Source organism: Candoia aspera, chromosome 8, assembly GCF_035149785.1.
Source record: "Candoia aspera isolate rCanAsp1 chromosome 8, rCanAsp1.hap2, whole genome shotgun sequence".
In the NCBI taxonomy this organism is placed as follows: domain Eukaryota; kingdom Metazoa; phylum Chordata; class Lepidosauria; order Squamata; family Boidae; genus Candoia; species Candoia aspera.
The window spans coordinates 57,349,035-57,367,338 of NC_086160.1; the positions used below are offsets into that span (position 1 = coordinate 57,349,035).

At 39.6% G+C, this 18,304-nt stretch overlaps 1 protein-coding gene across 1 annotated transcript in view; it reads left to right on the forward strand.

Annotated features, from left to right (window-relative positions):
* Positions 1-18,304, forward strand: part of MANBA (mannosidase beta) — a 62,662-nt gene that overhangs the window by 11,027 nt on the left and 33,331 nt on the right. The window contains exons 4-6 of the mRNA XM_063310426.1: positions 2,518-2,688; positions 9,679-9,802; positions 16,621-16,796. Coding sequence (XP_063166496.1) covers positions 2,518-2,688; positions 9,679-9,802; positions 16,621-16,796 — 471 coding nt within the window. The remainder of the gene's footprint in view (positions 1-2,517; positions 2,689-9,678; positions 9,803-16,620; positions 16,797-18,304) is intronic.

Here is an 18,304-nt window from a genome sequence, read left to right on the forward strand (position 1 = left end):
GAAAAAAAATAGCAGCAGAAAGTACCTTCTCCTGTTGTACCTGCCCCTTTTGTAAACGTGAGTTTGCTTCTTGTCCTAACCTCTGCAGGCTTGCTGATTGGTTGGGAAAGAAAAGCAGCTCTTTGGGGAATGTTAAAAGCAAAACCCTGCAAAACTGGAAGGCTCCTGTTTTCTTACCCTCTTCATGCCATGCATGTAGAATAGAAAACCCAGGGTTTTTCTTGAAGCCTGTCCATCTCTCAGAGAGATGGGATGGAACTGGTAGTGGTGCTGGATATAGGCTTCATTAGTAAGTCAAAATGATATTTATGGGTGTTTGTGGTTGGCTCTGGGCTGGGTTAAAGGTCTTGTAAATGTCTTGAGTCAGGAGAGGATTTTTTTCCCCTCTTGATTAGTTGGTGATAGAGAATATGAGGGCATATTTATGTGTCATCTGCTTTGTCTGCATAGAAAGCTTTAGTGGTCAGGCTGCAAAATGATTGGCTGCAAAAGGCTGGTAGCTTGGGCCTTTCTCTGCCTATCTTTATCATTTAATACATTCATAGCCAATATACAAGCAGGAGTTCTTCTCTCCTTGTTCCTTTAGATGGTTTCTGGTGGAGAAGGTCCAAAATAAAGCAGCATGGGCAGTTATGGGCATGGTTACCAGTAGGCTTCTGGGTGCAATTCAAGGTGCTGGTTATCAGCCATAAAGCCCTTCATGTATAGGATTTGGTTATTTGAGGGATCATCTGTCTTTCATAGCTTTTGTCTGTCCTTTACAATTGAGCATACTCCAGGGCCATCCATTCAAAAGTGTCACCCGATAGGACCCAGGAAGCGGGCCTTCTGTCTTGCAACTGACCTCTGGAATGATCTCACTTGCACAGATTTGTATGGTCCCTACCCTGACTATATTTAAACAATTCCTTGAAATCTGGCTTTTCCCTGGGCCTCAGGCTAAAGTGGTAAATACATTAAAATAAAATAGCGAAAATAAAGTTTTTTTTCCCCCATCTAAGTTCATGGAGCCCCTGAAATCCAGCCATGGACCCTGAGGAGTTTGTGGACTCCAGGTTAACAGCCCCTGAATTAAAGGAACTGTGTATGTTTAACCCAAAGAAGAGAAGGCTAAGAGGAGATGTGATACCAGCATTCCAATATCTGAAGGGCTGTCCTAGGAAAGTGGCTATGAATTTATTCTCCATAGTTTCTGAGGGTAGGACAAGAACCAACAGGTTGAAGCTTTCAGAGGAAGACCAAAGTTTGAAATATGGAGGAATTTTCTGACCATGAGAGCTATTAAGTAAAGGAACAGCCTGCCTCCATTACTGGAGTTGTGTGTGCTCCATGACTGAAGGTTATCAAGCAAATTGTTGTCCACCATTTGTCTGGGATGGTTTGAGGATTCCTTCCCTGGACAAGGGGTTGGACTAGAAGACTTCCATGGTCTCTTCTAATCCTATTTTATGCATTGAAAAATCCCTCAAAGAATTCAGAATTGCTGCAATCCCATAAGTCTGGGATGGATCATGTAATTGGTTCCTCACTCCTGTAGAGGGGAGTGGTAGTCAAGCCAAATTGTATTTAGAAACGATATGACCATGGAAACAGAGAAACATGCACACCTCCAGCCATTGGTTTTCTATCTGACTGCTTAGAAGCAAAAAATTAACATGACCATTTGGCCTGCAAAGTATTTTGGGCTTCTGATGTACTGAGACAGCCCCAGGGTTGTATTTGGACGAACTTAATTGGTTAAATATGGGCTACTTAGCTATCTGATCCAGGTTTCTATGATACAAACCAGATTAGCCTGTTCATCCATATGATATCATAGATCAAAAACCATAGAGTTGGAAGGGACCTAAGAGGTAATCAAGTCCAACCCTGTGCACACTGCAGGATTCACTATAAACCCCTCCCCCCATTGATGACTGTCCAGATTTTTCACTGCAGACTCATCTGATGTTCAACAACAACATCATGAAATGGGTAAGCCAACTAATATGACTATCTGGATCACCAATAAGTTGGGTAACCCAGAGCTAAGAACAGCTCTAAGGTGCGGTATCTCTTGGGAATTGGTTTGGAAAGTATTCTAAGAGGGTAGAAATGGAAGCACAAGGCATCTGTGCTGCAAAAAACTCTCATTCATTTCCTTAAGCCACCTCTGCCAGAAAGCCTCAGCATTGCTTGAAAAGCACCTCTTCTGATGACATCACTGCAAGATACATGGCCAACCAGCAGGTCATGAAACTGTTGCCCCTAGCCAAGAAGTTTGCCATCCTTGAAGCAGGAGAGTCTTGACCTTGGAGCTTCAGAAATGTGAAGAAATAATCAGACATCAAATCATGCATATTTCTTAACAGTACCCACCCAGTACTGTTATATACTTCTACAAACAAACAAAAGAATCCAAGTGCAGATAACTGAATCAACATACAGTGTATGCTGTGAGCCAGAGTAACAAATTCATTGTGTCAGTAATCAACCTCTCTCTCTCTCTTTCTCTTTGTTGGTCTATCCCTGACATAGAACTTCGATATTACTGATGTGATCAAGGAGATCAACACAATCCAAGTTCATTTTTTATCTGCTATTTGGTATGCTGCACAACAAAGTAAAATTCACCAAGCGTACAAGGTGCCTCCAGAATGTCCCCCACCTGTGCAGAAAGGAGAATGTCATGTGAATTTCATCAGAAAGGTAATACTGGTGTGTGCATGTATGTTGTAATAGTGATGATCAGAGGAAATGAGTCCTACAATTGTCATTGTCATTGTTAACTGGACTCTATCCCTTAAATGTATCTATCAATAATCCATAATCAAGTGATACTTTTATAGGTCCACCCAAGGTAAAGCAATGGAACGCCTTTGTTACAGGTAATCCTCACTTAACGACTGCCCTGTTTAGCAACTGTTCAAAGTTATGATGGTGCTGAAAAAGTAACCTTACAACTGGCCCTCATGCTTACAGCCATTGCAGCATCCTGGCAGTCACATAATCTACATTTGGGTGCTTCACAACCAGCTTCCAACAAACAGAGTCAATGGGGAAGCCAGCAGTAAAACTGCAAGTTGTGGCTACTGATGTCTCGCTTAACGACTGTGGGTGATTCACTTAATGACCACAAATCACTTAGCGACAGAGTTGCTGGTCTCAATTGTGGTCATTAAGTGAGGATGTCCTGTATTTTAATTGACTGTAGTTATGGTATTACCCAGCTCTGGATTTTAGATATGGCTATGATTGCTTTTTAGAAATAGGTAATAAAATAAGCATATTTTAGACCATTATTCTTACCTGAAAGCAAACAAGAAAATTACATACATTAGATTATGAAAGGAAATACATTTGCAGAATTCATAATGGAGCTAATAGACTTAGATATTTTATTTTCCTTTTCTAATATTCTATATAGTTAATTGTTCAAATGTTTTATTTTCCTTTATTCAGGGATCAGCCTTACGGTATGTAACACACTTTATTGAAACATGTTAATTTTAATAGAGAATTTCCATAAGATGGGGGGAAAATGGAAAGATAATTTGTTTATCACCAGTGACAACCAAGTAATATTAACAGTTAGAGAACAAGAGAGTTCATACGATCTGTGCTAGCAAAAGCCAGTTGTAAACTGTTCTTAGCTGCTGTGATTGAAATAGAATGGATTTTAAAAATTCAGCCAACTCCCATTCATTTCATGGATGGTGCTTTATGACTGAGTCCAACCAGAGAATTTCAACAATGAGAAAAGATGGAAGCTGACTCTGAGAAGTGCCAGAATACATTGGCAGACTTGGAAGAATCTTAGCCAAGCACCTTTGTATGCATTTGCTGTTCCCCATGTAGCGAGCCACTTATATTGTTCAACCTGCTCTGACAGTTTCTGGGAAGTGTTAGCTAAGAAGAATCCAGACCTTATTAAGCTGTTGTAAAAGGGTGGTGGGATCTGCTTGAGGATTATTACAGGATGGTTCCCAACAGCTTTTATTCATTACGATCATTATGACTAGAAATTTATTAAAAAGGACCAGTGAATCTTATTTCTGTAAATATCAGACAGAACAATCCTCTCTGTGTTTATCTGGATATAAGTCTCACTGTATCCAAGGTGACCTACTCCCTAATATGTTTATTTAGGGTTGCGGTCCTAATGTAGAAAGGCTCATCCACCATTGTGCTTTAAATACTGCAATTAAGAAAACTCACTAGCTTGGTATCTTTTTTGTCTCCTGATAAAAAAGTGACTTCATCAAAACACAGACAGAAGAGCACAGAGTAATTAAAAATATAATAGAAATAACTTTGGTTGAATTTTGATGTGGCCTCTGTGATTGAATTGGATAGGTGAAGTAAGCTATGAAGAAACAGCTGTTGTGATTAACCATAACCAATTAAAATGTAAGAGGTCATCTTTCTGCCCTAGAATCTGTGGCTTCTCCCAGGGTGATTAGAAAACAGTGCTGGGAGAGTGGGCAAGAAAAACTTAAACAGCTGTCCTCATATTTTTAGTAGAGAAGATGAGGGTGGCCTTTGCAAAGGGTTGTGGTGTTATGGGAGATACTTTCTGAAAAAAGTTTTTCACTCTTGAAGAAACTATGCAATTAAGGCTGAATATCAGTTATAATGTTTCCTAAAATGAATCTCTTCCCCTTTATGCCCTTCTTGTATTTATTTTACTTTCCTTGTACAAGGAGATTTGTCATGGTACTCATGGACATTTGTCCGTCATTCAGCAGTAACCATATGGCATTTGCAATAAAAAATGGCACGGGCAACAGGCTGAAGTTGAAACAGCCTGTGGGCTGAACTCTCCATGTCACCAAAACCTGGTGGAAAATTGGTGTTTTTCTGTTCTCTGACTTGGGTTTATATTTTAAGGACATGGGCTATGATGGCATAAATGACTGCTTGGCTTAATGTACAGTAACTATTTTGTCTTAAAACAAAAACGAATAGGCCTAAAGTTTCAGCCTCTGAATGGGGGGATTTTCTTGGAGTTTTCCCTTAAATTAATGCTACCGGCAAGACTGGTTACCAGTTTGTCTTCCCTTCGCGTCATTGTGGGCAGCTGGTTGGTACCACTTGAATATGTGAAACAGGCAAATAAGTGCTGTGAAGGTGGATGTCTATGGGCAAAGGATACTCACTGATTAACATGATTTTGAAATAGGATGCTTCTCTCCACTCTCCCATCCTGATACGTTTTGTAAAGAAAGTAGAATGAAAACAGCTGCTGCATTTTAGGAGCCAGCTGGGTACTTTTGAAATATTATGGGTGGGGTTCAGAGGTATGCATAGGCCAGTTGTGTGAATCTTTAAAATTTACATTTAAAACAAGCATATGTGTCAATGTGCAGTCTCCGTGGCTGTCTTTTGTGGCTCTCAGGACCACAAGCTTCAGTTCATCTGGGATCAGCAGCATGGTTCTCATAGGCACCAAGGCATCTCTCATACTAGTAGATGATGGCCACTGACCTCCATTGTTTTTTAAATAATACACCTGTGTAGGTGTAGACCTACACAGAGAGAGACAGAGAATTAGAAGTGGCTCAACTACTATGTGATCCCATCTGAGAACTCAGATCTTTTGAGATTTGGCTCTTTCCTGAGATTTCAGCAATTTTAATTGGTTAAAAGTGACATATACTTTTAACTATGTATGAATTAATGTTTATATTTGGGCACCCTCACCATGCCTTTTGCCACTTGAAAAGATTGCTGACCCCTGCAGTATATAAATTGTATTGCAGCCTTTTTCATGTATGGATTAATATTTGGTTACCCAGAATGGCACCGTTCAGAAGGGTGAACTGAGTTCAAAGAGACTGAAAAAAAAATCCTTGTTGAAGCAGGTCATGGCATACTGGTAACACCGAAGAAAAATGGCATGGTTTCACTCTACACTTGGCAGGCCAGTTCAGTGACAAATGTCACTAGCTTGAATGACAACATTTTGGCCACGTGGAGGTAGTTGTTAACCACCATTGTGCAGGCGTCCTGCAAACCAGACCTAGGTGTTCTGCAAACCAGACCTGCCCTGTGGATTATTTCTCTTCTGTGCCCCATTATTATACATTGACATTTGTAGCAGTGTACATAAGTAAGTGAGGAAATTCATCCTTTATTAAAAATAAGTGAGCTTGAACTTTAAGTTGGTAGAGCAGAAATATGAGAAGCAAAATGAGGGGCATTCCAGGAAAGTGAGTTTAGACTAAATGTCTATACTTTTCTTCTAATGATCAAATTTTGAAATGATTTTATAGCACACAAAAGCTTGATTCGTGGCTTTATTTTTTTATATCTGCCTATGGTGATTCTGTTGCCTAAGTTTCTCATGGAGAACATTCAGAGTAGTTGCCACATGCAGACTTAAGATTTGAAGCCTGTGGATCCAGTTTGAAACTATTTCTCTTGCCGTATTCTTACCAGCTGCTTGTATAGATTTGAAACTCAACTTATGCATAATAGCAGCAATCAAGCCGAAAGGTAATTGGTGTGGGGATGGACAAATTCTGTTCTAAGAAATGGTTATTTCCAGGATTATAAACTAGAAATAGGCACAGTGCCTGCTTCTCACTACTTGTAATTTGATCTGCTAGCAGGCAATCCAGTTCCTGGGATGTAGGGGACAAGTGAGGCAAGTGCAGTGTGTGTTGCCAAAATTAGTATGGTTCAGCTACCATTTATTAGGGTTATAAATTTAGATCGGTAGGTCACATTGCAAAACTTCAGCAAGATCTCTTGTATGCCCAGCAGAGGGAATCATGAGGCCACATTGTGGTACCTTTCCAGGGATTGGTCAATAACTTGCTTTGCCCTGAATATTTTGACATGACCTGAACCTCACATCCAGAGTGGAACCATCTGTTTTTGCATAAGTTTACAGATGATTTCTAATGACTCATGTAAAGTTAATGGAAAGCAGTGCAGCTGTTAAATTCTGGGGCTGTGCAGATAATCTGATTCTGGATGTCTCATTCTTGGATTACTGAGTTATATTAAAGCTATAGTACATAGCTTAGCTTTGGAAGCTAGATCCCTGAGGGTGGTTCTGTTCAAAAACTAAGTGGGTAGGGACCAAAGTCTTTTCTGCTTGGTTGGCTTCCCAACAAGTTGTTGTTGTTGTTTGTATGGGAACTGATGGTGGTGTGGACCTCCAAATGTTGTTCCAGCAACATGATGAAGCTGCAGAAAATACTATCTTAAAGGCTGTTTTCTTGGGTAGAAGTCTGCAGTTTTCTTAGATCCCAGGTCCCATTGTATGATCATGCCTCTTCCCTAGATTAGCTGAAATTTTGTGAGATTTTGACAATTTTAAGGGAGAGCCTTTCAGGGACCTGGCATAAGCTACACTGCCAATCTCTGCTGTAGTACAGTGCTTTTCTCTGTGGGACCTGAAATTAAGGAACCATGGCTTCAAAAGTAAAAGTCCCTAATGCTGCTATTTTAGCTACTCTTTTTCTTTTGCACAGTAACAGATAAATTTGCCATAATCCTGAAATGGAATAGGCTCTGATCCCATAAAGCGCTTAATATACTTTCAAAATAGTCTCATGCAGCAAGTCATGTGAAAGTTTTGTGTACGTTGACACAAAGCCTGACAGCACATGATGAAATATATTTGTGGATGCTGTCACATACAAGATTCTTGGGGGAGAGTCCCCCTTGGGGGAGATGGGCAGTAACAAAATTTGAATAATAGATACATAAATAAATAAATAAGAGTCTGTAATTTCATTTTGTAGCATTTTTCACATGGAAGTGCTCCTCCATGGGATAAAAGTTAACGTGTCACGTAGCCCTTGGTATTTCTAAATCTCAGAGAGAACTGAATTATCTCTGAAGTGTGTGAATTGTACTGGCCTAATTTTGATGTACAATTGATATTTCTTACTTAGTTTTTTTGATCTGAGATGGTAGTTGTAACCAAATGCATATTACCAAGGCATGTTACAAATATGGGTAGAGAGTATGTAGAGATATGTATATACCTCCCAGTGCTCCCTAATCTGATTCCTGTTGGTGTACTGGGAGTGCAGCTTTCAGAACCCAGAAATTACATAATGGGGGGCATGCTAGAGAGGCTGGCAGTCATCTTGTACTGAAGAGACAGTAACTGAATCAGATCTTTATTACGGTAACTGAAGTAGAATGCTCTATTAAGACTTTATCCCACTGACTTTATTTTGGCACCATGGAATACGATTTAGTTATTTTCAGTTCTAAAAAGCGGAATGTCAACCAAAATAAATGCCTGGAAAAGGATAAGATTAAAGAGAAAAGCAAGCTGAAAAGTAAAACAAAGAAATGTCAGTGAAAAAGTACTGAGAAGAGGGAGGATACCCATTATGATTCTATACTGCAGAGGAAGGATTTGGCTAGCCTATTAATTTACACTATAGCACAGCTAAGAATCATAAGTGAATCATCAATAGAGAACATAGTATGAACCATGTTGAGCTTTCATTTTCTCCTTAGAAATATTGTTTAGTTTTATCAAATAATAACATTACAATCATATCTGTCTCACAACTCAAGGAGCAGAGGAGTAATATACATAATTATGTGTTACTCCAATTTATCCTTGGTTTTATGAGAGCTTGACGGAAATATATCCTAAGCTGCTTTCCTTCCCTTGCTTGCCCAAATGCTTGAAAATGGATTTTGTTTCTTAGCCAGGCTGGAGCAATGGATTTCAGGTTGTGTTTTGAGCCTTGGAAGTTTATCAGTGGTTTGTGGGTGAGAAAATCAGTATGCTATCCTTCCTAAAAGAGACTTTGTCTCAGTCTGTAACTGTGACTATAGCAAAGCATTGGGATCTTGATCCTCTCTAGCTTGCAATGTACTTCACACCCTGAGAAAAGAAATACCATTAAAATTAAAGAATCCTGAAACTAGTATCAAGAGTAAGCTTCATTTCCAAAATGGTGTTGGAAAATCATTTTAAAAACAAGGGACTCAGCCATCATTGACAATCTTTATAAAATGATAAACAAATAAATTTGGATCTACTTAACCATTCCTATCTTGAAAATCACTCTCACTATGGAGCTCAATAAGCCAGTGCACCATTTTTATATATTTATTTATTTTACTAGTTTTATTTATTTTATTTTATTTAATAGATTAATATTCACAGACTCTGTGACAAATTCTTTTGTCCTGCAGAATGGATTTTCTTAAGATAGGAAGCATATGGAAGGAAGCTATGTTAGAGTGATCCTCAATGCTGGGAAATGACTTCTTATTTATATTTCTCTCTGTTCACCCTTCTGAGGTTTTTCTTGCCTTCCCTTTGGAGATAGAGAAGGTTGGAAATATAATTCTTATACAATGCATGTCAAAACTTTTTTATTTCTTTGCAAAGCGGGGGGCAACCCACATGCCACTTTCAACCTTCAATCCTGTTTTTGTGACCCCATCCACCCATATCCAGCAGCAAATACATTATTTTTCTTTGTAAATAAGCCCTTTTGCTTTACCTCAAAGTCCACAGAACTCCAGAAAATGCCTCCACATTCAGTTCTGCTGCATCAGGTAGTCAGTGCATCATATCTCAACCCTGTGACTCTCAGATGTCTTTAAAAAAATGCAGCTCCCCTTGTAGATGAATGTTGCAGAATCTGATGCTTTGCTTTTGCAGGTGATAATTGTGCAGCTCACTGTATTTTGTCTAATCTATTGCAGGAACAGTGTTCATTTAGCTGGGACTGGGGCCCCTCTTTCCCCACTCAGGGAATTTGGAAGGATGTTAGAATTGAAGCATATAATCTTTATCACCTTATCTACTTCTCTGTGATTCCTCTCTATGGTAAGTCTTGCTATCCTCACTCTTCACTGAATGTGGGAAGAGATGGCCTTTTGATACTTTAAAATTGAAGTCTACTAATGGCTCTGGTTTTTCTTGTTAATAAGACAATGACCGAAAATAACCCCCTGCTGTAATAGTTATGAATGGCAAATGAACATCGAGTTCTTTCTCTAGTCAGCCTAGAATCCTTTCCATCTAGTTCACTCCTACTGTTGACTTCCCATCATTTTTCTCCTTGATTCCTTGTGTTTCTAGTTATGAAGAAAGTCAATGCTTCTAGCCATCTCCCTTCAGTTGTGTCCTTACCACTTTTTTTTTTAAATGCACTCTTTAATAAATTGATTTTATGAAGAGTTTTTAGTAGTTACTGCTGGGTAATTCTTCAAATTCACATTGGTTTAGATTCAGAAATTTTACTGTATCAGGAACTTTGTACATTGGCTGTTCTCCTTGTTTTCACTTAACACTCTTCTTTCTCTGCCCATATTAACGGTCCCCAGCTTGTCCACTGTGGAGCTCCTGTCATATTACTTCCTCTGCTTAGAACAGATATTGCCTTTCTTTTTCTGCTTGTCAGTTCATTGCCTGATCCTTCTGGAGGTCTCTTTTCTTGGTCTGCGTGTTCTATGAAGGTTTCCTGAATAAAGGCTTATGATGAAAGCATGTTAAACTGGATTCAAAGGTTACCCAAAGTGCAAGGCCAGCATGAGTCAGCTCTTAATGTATCAAGAATCAGCTGCAACGATTTGAATTAAGATTATTAAGGTATAATAACAAAAAGAAAAAAGAAAAAAAAAAGAATGATGTTTGGTTTTGGGTCTGACATGATTAAGATTGTTAAAATTGCTGTATTATCAAGTATAATGGTAGACAATTTATATGTTTTTTAGCTTGATCCTTATTATATTAGAAAGGAATGTATAGAATAGTTGTAGGAAGGAAATAAATAAATGAATGTAATCTTTGGGGGTGAAGTTGATTAGAAGGTGTACGTACCTGTCTCTCTGTGTGTGTATATATTCTTTTAATATAAGGGGAAGGAGCAAATGTATTTAGTGATTTTTATAATGTGCCAATGGTATGATTTATAGAAATAATGTGACTTTGGTTCAATATAGAGTAAGGGATTGATTATGGAAAATGGTTGTATAATCTTGCTGTTAAAAGTCAGAAGTCATCTTTCTTTGTAACTTTTTTTTTTAAAAAGTTCTTCTGTGTTTTCACATTTTTTTAGTTTTTTTTTCTTTGTAGTTTTTTATTTTTTTCTGTAGTTTTTATCTTTGTTTGAAATTTAATAAAATTCTTATAAAAAAAGAATCAGCTGCAAAAATGAGATATTAATATACATAATCAGGAAGGAGTACTCTTTAGTCCAGAGTATTGAATTGGAAACTGATTTTTATAGATGCCCCCAGGATCTAAATGAGGTCCTAGGAGTGAAGACAGGGTTCCTACATTAAGCATTGAAAAGAGTTGTTGTTGTTGTTTATTCGTTCAGTCGCTTCCGACTCTTCGTGACTTCATGGACCAGCCCACACCAGAGCTTCCTGTCGGTTGTCAACACCCCCAGCTCCCCAGGGACGGGTCCGTCACCTCTAGAATATCATCTATCCGTCTTGCCCTTGGTTGGCCCCTCTTCCTTTTGCCTTCCACTCTCCCTAGCATCAGCATCTTCTCCAGGGTGTCCTGTCTTCTCATGATGTGGCCAAAGTATTTCAGTTTTGCCTTTAATATCACTCCCTCAAGTGAGCAGTCTGGCTTTATTTCCTGGAGGATGGACTGGTTTGATCTTCTTGCAGTCCAAGGCACTCTCAGAATTTTCCTCCAACACCACAGTTCCAAAGCATCGATCTTCCTTCTCTCAGCCTTCCTTACTGTTCTTACTGTTGCTACTTGGTCGTTATACAGATTCTTCAGGAGGCATACAAGATGACTTGGTATTCCCATACCGCTAAGAACTTGCCACAATTTGTTATGGTCCACACAGTCAAAGGCTTTACAATAGTCAATAAAACAGAAATAGATGTTTTTCTGAAACTCCCTGGCTTTTTCCATTATGCAGCGGATATTGGCAATTCGGTCCCTAGTTCCTCTGCCTTTTCTAAACCCAGCTTGTGCATCTGGCAATTCTCGCTCCATGAATTGCTGAAGTCTACCTTGCAGGATCTTGAGCATTACCTTACTGGCATGTGAAATGAGTGCCATTGTTTGATAGTGTGAACATTCTTTAGTGTTTCCCTTTTTTGCTATGGGGATATAAGTTGTACTTCTGGTAAACTGGCTAGCACCCTTTCCATCTGACTTTTTAATTCTTATTCTTATTCTTACTATTACTGTTATTACTTTAAAATAGAGAAATCAGAAATTACAGGTTGCAAAGCAAAATGCCAGGCCCTGGGCTCTGTGGCATTTTCTGAAAACAAATAAGGTGGAGGCTACAGCCTGTGCTTTGTCTGAAAGTTGGTCTATCTGCCTAGAAAAAAAGACCAAGATAAGTTGATCAGGAGAGGAACAGCAGGGTAGTTGATCAGGAGAGGAACAGCAGGGAACAACCTTACCAGTTGGCCTTCTGGCTTTGCCCACCAAAGTAACCATTTTGTGAGCAGGCAAGTTCTCTTCTCCCTGTGATGGTCTTTTTGTGGCAGCATCTGCAACTTTCTCTCAAAATCCTAGAATGTTTCTCACTGGTCACATTGCTGTAAGTAGGGCTGGCAAACATTTCTCTTTGAAATCTTGGGCAGATGCTGTTGGATGTAACTGAGCTAGGTGAACTGATAGACATAAATTCAGTCTAAGGCTATTTATTAAAGCAAAATTAGAACTGATTCTAGAATAATATCCCTGGGGAAGAATTTGGGGCTCCATCTTCCTACTAGCTTATATGTCTTACTCTTTTTTTTTTGGTAGACCTTAGTTATTTATAGTAGTGGGTAATATTTTATTTATTTATTTATTTATTAAATTTATATCACCCCCCATCTCCCCCAATATTGTCTTAAAATAGAAATACAAAATATGATGGGGGGAGAGGCAGAGAGAAGCCACTAGTTCATAATAATAATCATAGTAATAATAAATAATTTTATATAAAATGCTTGAAAGTACTTTGAAGAGATTTTTTTCCCCTTTTTTAATTGTGTCTGAAAAAAGAACCATGTTCCATGGGAGTTTTATGTAGAATAAGAAGCACCAGGTTAGAAATAAAAAATTAAAACTAGGTGGGTTTTAAAGGGCAAGATGGTTGGCATCCAAGCATGTAGAAAAAGGCTAAACTTTTTTTTTCTGGCTTACTAACTCTGGGTAGGCCATCGCTTGGTGCTGCCCTCAATTTGATATTCATGGTGACCTCTTAGATCACTCATTCTTGAGATGGTGGAGCAGTCTGAATTTAGCTGCATCCTAGGCCTTTGGGAAAAGAGAGTGGAGATTAGAGGATAACTTGCTGTTTCTCTTGCATCACTTTTTGTGTTGACATGTGTGATGTTCAACCTGTGCCTTTCTCAAACAGGAGCTGCTGAGATTGCACACCATCACTCTGAATCTCTGAATTTTCCCCCAGTGGAGTCCTTGGTGCTCTCTGAGCGTTGTTGTTTTCTGGCAGACATTTCATTGCCAGACCAGGCAACATCTTCAGTGAGAAAGGGGAGTGGGCCTTGCTCTCTGTTTATATACTGTAGTTTGTCCAGCTTGTGGTGGTGGATGTGTTGTTCTCTTCTTGGGAGTTCCTTGACTGGGCTTTTGTTTGCTGTTGGGTTGGTTGACTGAGTTAATAGTTGTTCATCTGGTGTTAATCCTAGTGTTATCTTTGCATATGTGGGTGTTGATTGCTGGTGAGGAGGTGTTCTGGTCTTTTGGCTTTTCTATTGTCTCTTTTGAATGGTATGTAAATGTTGTTTACCTCTATGTGTCTGTTGATGGCTGCTTTGTCTGAGTGCCAAGCTTCCAGGAATTCTCTAGCATTTTTGGATTTGGCTTGGTTTAGGATGCTCACAGTTTCCCAGTTGAAGCTATGGTTGAGGCTGTCTATGTGTTGTGAGATTAAGGAGTTTTTATCTATCATGTCTTCTGACTGCTAGTTGGTGTTCATGGGTGCGCTCTGCTAGTCTTCTGCATGTCTGTCCTACATAGTGACTGCTACAGTCCTTCCTTTGATTTGTTGGTATATTTGTCCATCAAACTGAAAGTAGGTTGTAAGGCAGAGGTCAATGAGGTCCATTATTCTGGGTATTTGGCTAGGTCGGGTGTGTTGCGTAGAACTGCTGCCATGGATTCTTTCGCTAGTGCCAGGTCTATGGATGTAAAGAGCTGTAATGTCGAATGACACCATAATTTCATCTTCTATTTTCAGGTCTTTGATTTTCTGGAGGCACTGTAGTGGGGAGTTGATAGAATATTCACTCTCCTCTGTGAGATGCCCAAGTTTCTTTGTGAGCTCTTTAGCTATGTTGTATGTGGGAGTCCCTGGTAATGATACAATTGACCGAAGTGGTATGCCAGGCTTGTGTATTTTGGGGTGTCCGTAGAAGTGTGGGAGGACGGGTCCACTGCTTTTTATCTGCCTCTGTTCTTCTTTTGTAATTTGACCTTTCTTGGTGGGGTTGTTAAGAGTTCTTTTGTCCTGGTTATCCAGTTTCTGTATGGGGTTGGTGCTCACTGTAGGCTTCTTCGTCCTTGAGTAACTCTTTGGTCTTTTGTATATATTGTGATCCATCCATAATGACGGTGGTGTGGCCTTTGTCTGCTGGGAGGATGATAATAGTTTGGTCCATTTTTAGGTGTTTGAGGGCTGCTCTGTCCTCTGCTTTCAGTTTGTTTGTTTGTTTGTTTTTATACTGGAGAAACTGTATGCCAGAAGTGGCAGGATATTGGGTGTGGTGAAGAGTTGTGTTCTCCTCTCTAATTCTGATACCATTTCTTTCCTTTGATATATCCATTCTTTTAATCTCTCCTGCAGAGATTTATAGTCTTTGGGTATCTCTTCTGTTCCACTGGAGTGTTTTAGCTCCTTTTTTCTTATTTATTCTCCATCCATAGCAGAAAGGCATGCTAGCAGTGTTAGAATGGGATAATGCTAGTGTCTTTATCACTAGATCGTGGCAAAACAAATGAGGACTCATAGGCTGTACAGAAAATGGTGAGATGGATTTGGTTTAATCTGGAAGGTCCCAAGGCATTTCTCTATCCATCCCTATGTAATTCTTTTCTCCCTATAATTGAATTTGAAATTTACTATATATTACGATGAATGGAGCCAAGTAGGTGCTAGTGACAGAATAATAGAATAGTGTCCATGGACAGCGTCTTTCTTTGTGGCCCATCTTTTCTCTCTAGAGGGCGGGAACCTTGGATTCACTGGTGTCCACAGGCTAATATTACTTACTCTGATAGAAGGGTTCAGCACAAGGTTTGATGTAGATGGGAAAGTGAGCATGGCTCATGTACAGAAGTAGAAGTAATTTGATCAACTGAGGAGCTGTGGTTGTTGTTGATGGCCTTCTTGGATTTCTGTATTTTTACTGTTGTAAGAGAGCACATTGAAACACAGAGCTGTTGTGCTTTAAAAGAAATGCTTCCTGCATTTACTGATTCATAGGGTTTGCCTATTGTATGCTAAAGAGGTGATTAGCAGAGCTTTAGCAAGAGACAGATAGTTTATCCTGGCATATCAAGACAGGCCGAACTATTTCTGGGAATACTCTTTGAATGAATGAATTGAACTGGAAGACTCTTTTAGATGCTGCAGGGACCTTTTCTTACTAGTTATCAGCACACTGATGAGTCCAGCACACTTGAGTGACCAAGAGAAACATCCATAAGCCGCATCAGATTCAGACACAATGGATTCAATTCATTCTCCAGCATAATTTCACTCACTTCACAGCCTTGCAGCACAGAAGTTTTCACACATTTTTCTTGAATGTAGCATTTGTTTGCTCTGCTGAAGTGATTGTGCTGTCTAAAAGTTAAGATCTTTCCCCAAAATAGCGCAAATATAACAGACGGGGGAAATGCACGAATAATCTGTGTTATTAATTACAACTGGTGCCAGGCAGGAAAAAAACCTTGCATTTTTATTACCTGCACTCATCCAGTTATGATGTGTCTTTTAAAAGAGAAGAAAATACCTGAGAAATTCTCTTGGTGAAATGCAATACTTTTACACTTATTTAGTGGTGAGGTGGCCAGGAGGAGTATGTGAATGTCCTCTCTTTCATTGCAAATAATTTCTCCAACAGGCTACTGGTTTCCTGGTTCTCATGCTCCTCCCATGACAATGCTATTGTCACTCCAAAGTAGCGGTCTTGCCCTTGAAGACTTGTTGGAGACTTTCTTCTTTCCTTGGAGAAATCTTCCATTCAGTTGCAAATTAGGTAGAGGATTTTAAAAGGCTGTTTCTGTGCAGCTATAATTAGAATAGTCTTGATGCAGCATTTATTTTCTGTGTGTCAATCTACCATTACTGGTCAGTGGATGAGTTTCTTGGTGTATGTATCCAATTTTCCAATAGTTGTTTGAAGAGGGAAGTCAGTGGCAGTGGCCAAAAGTTTTGTGCTGGCCTCACCTGTTACTGTTGGAGTGTGGCCATTAACAAGCCATTGAAAGGCAGAGTCTGTTCATTGACCAAGAAAACGTAGGGCACCTCTGTTTTATAGTTGTTCACCTGCAGCCTCCATCTGCTGTGAAGTTGGGAATGGTAGTCCATCACACCTAGAGAGTACCAGGTCAGGGAGGGCCATTCTGACTAACAGAATATGTAAAATAAGCATCACATTTCATGTCTCCCAGCAACAACCCTTCTTGTTTTTATTTTTGTCCAGAGCGAAACACTCATCAATGGCGTCTTCGGATAGAGTCAGGGTTTGATGTTGTCAGCAAAAAGCCAATTGCCGGTTTTGTGGCTGTGAATATTCCTGAGCTGAGGACCCAGCAAGTGTTCACTGTGCAACTTCTTCCTGGAGAAAGCAACATTGCACTGCTTGTAAATATCAGTAAGGTGAGGACCACGTCTGCTGCACATGGAGAGTTCTCTTCTGTGTGAAAATCAGCGCACCGTATTTGTACATGCTGGAAAAGCATGCAGGTTTACTAAGGCACAAAGAATGCTAACTATTTGACATGTCAGCGAGCACAATCCAGACAAACATTAACTGATTTTATATCCCATCTTCACTGTGATTCTAATCCTCCCATTGATTTTAAAATATTAGTTGGGAAAGAACCAGCACTTTTCCAGTTTGCAAGCTCTTCCTTGTGTGATTGCCTGGGGAGATACAGTTTGGCATAGATGACCAAGGAAGTGGCTATTGCCAGGTGGTTGTAGCTGATGTTTGATGTTCTGATTCTTCATTTTGTACCTTTCGCATTGCATTCTTCTCTGTGTTTGATGCAAAAATCCCTGCTTACATTTCACATGATAGCCAGATACTAGAAGACATGCTAAACTGTGGTTGGGCTCAGTTTACTGATTATCTCCTGGTTTGGTTTGTGTCCCAGCCACCTTTGTAGTGGCCAGCTCTTTTTCAATGGTTTGGTATAATAGAAGCAAACAGTAACACTGCAGGGTTCTGATCATTATTGGACCAAGACAGAGACTCTCCATTCATTCATATCCTGATTCCAGCTTTTTACCCTCCCAAGGGGAGGGCATGAAAAAAGAGGAAGCAAAAGAATATATTGCAGCTGGAATTGACCCATTTTGCAGCTGTTCCAGCCTCCTCTAATGCCCAGAGGGCAGCTGGGAAAATAAACCACACATAAACCCCTCTATTTCAGTTTGGACAATACATGACTTCATGTCACTTACAGTGATTTTCTTTAGTCACAGTTTAGTTTAACCTATGGTTTGGTTGTCAGACTATGCCTAATTGTAAGTAATGATTTCTCATTCCTGGCAGCAAAAAAACCTTCATCAAGAGTTGCAGAATAGGAGAAACCAATTTGTTTCAGAAGTCCCATTCAACAGAACAGATTTAAAACCATTCAGCATTTACAGATGGGCCCTGTGATTACAGTCACACAATTATTGTTCCAGCTCATCAGACCCATCTTCCCTGATCCCTTGTTTTTATGCTCTTGTGATGAAGCACTCAGAAGCGAACTTTTATATAATGTAGATAATCTGTACCTGCAGTTTATGTTGCTGTGTGTATTTAATGTATTAAATCACAGAACGCATACTTTTTAAAGCAACAACAATTTATTCCTGGGAAGTGTTCCAAAGACAAGGTTGCTCAAACCATTTGTGCCCCCCTAAAACAGTAAATCTCAATCTCTCTCTCCCCCCGCACCCCTTACCCAAGTTGAATGCACATGGTGCTTTCCAGCAAAGGAGTAGCAAATGGTTGAGTGGGGATGTGACATCACTAACAGCCAATGGCTATGCTCTAGCAGTGCCTTTGCTTCTATGCCATTCTCTGCTTTACACTGCGGAGGAAAAGAGGCATATTAGTAATGCTTTGTGCTCTCTGCTAAGAATTCATGTACCCTTGCATGCTTCCTGCT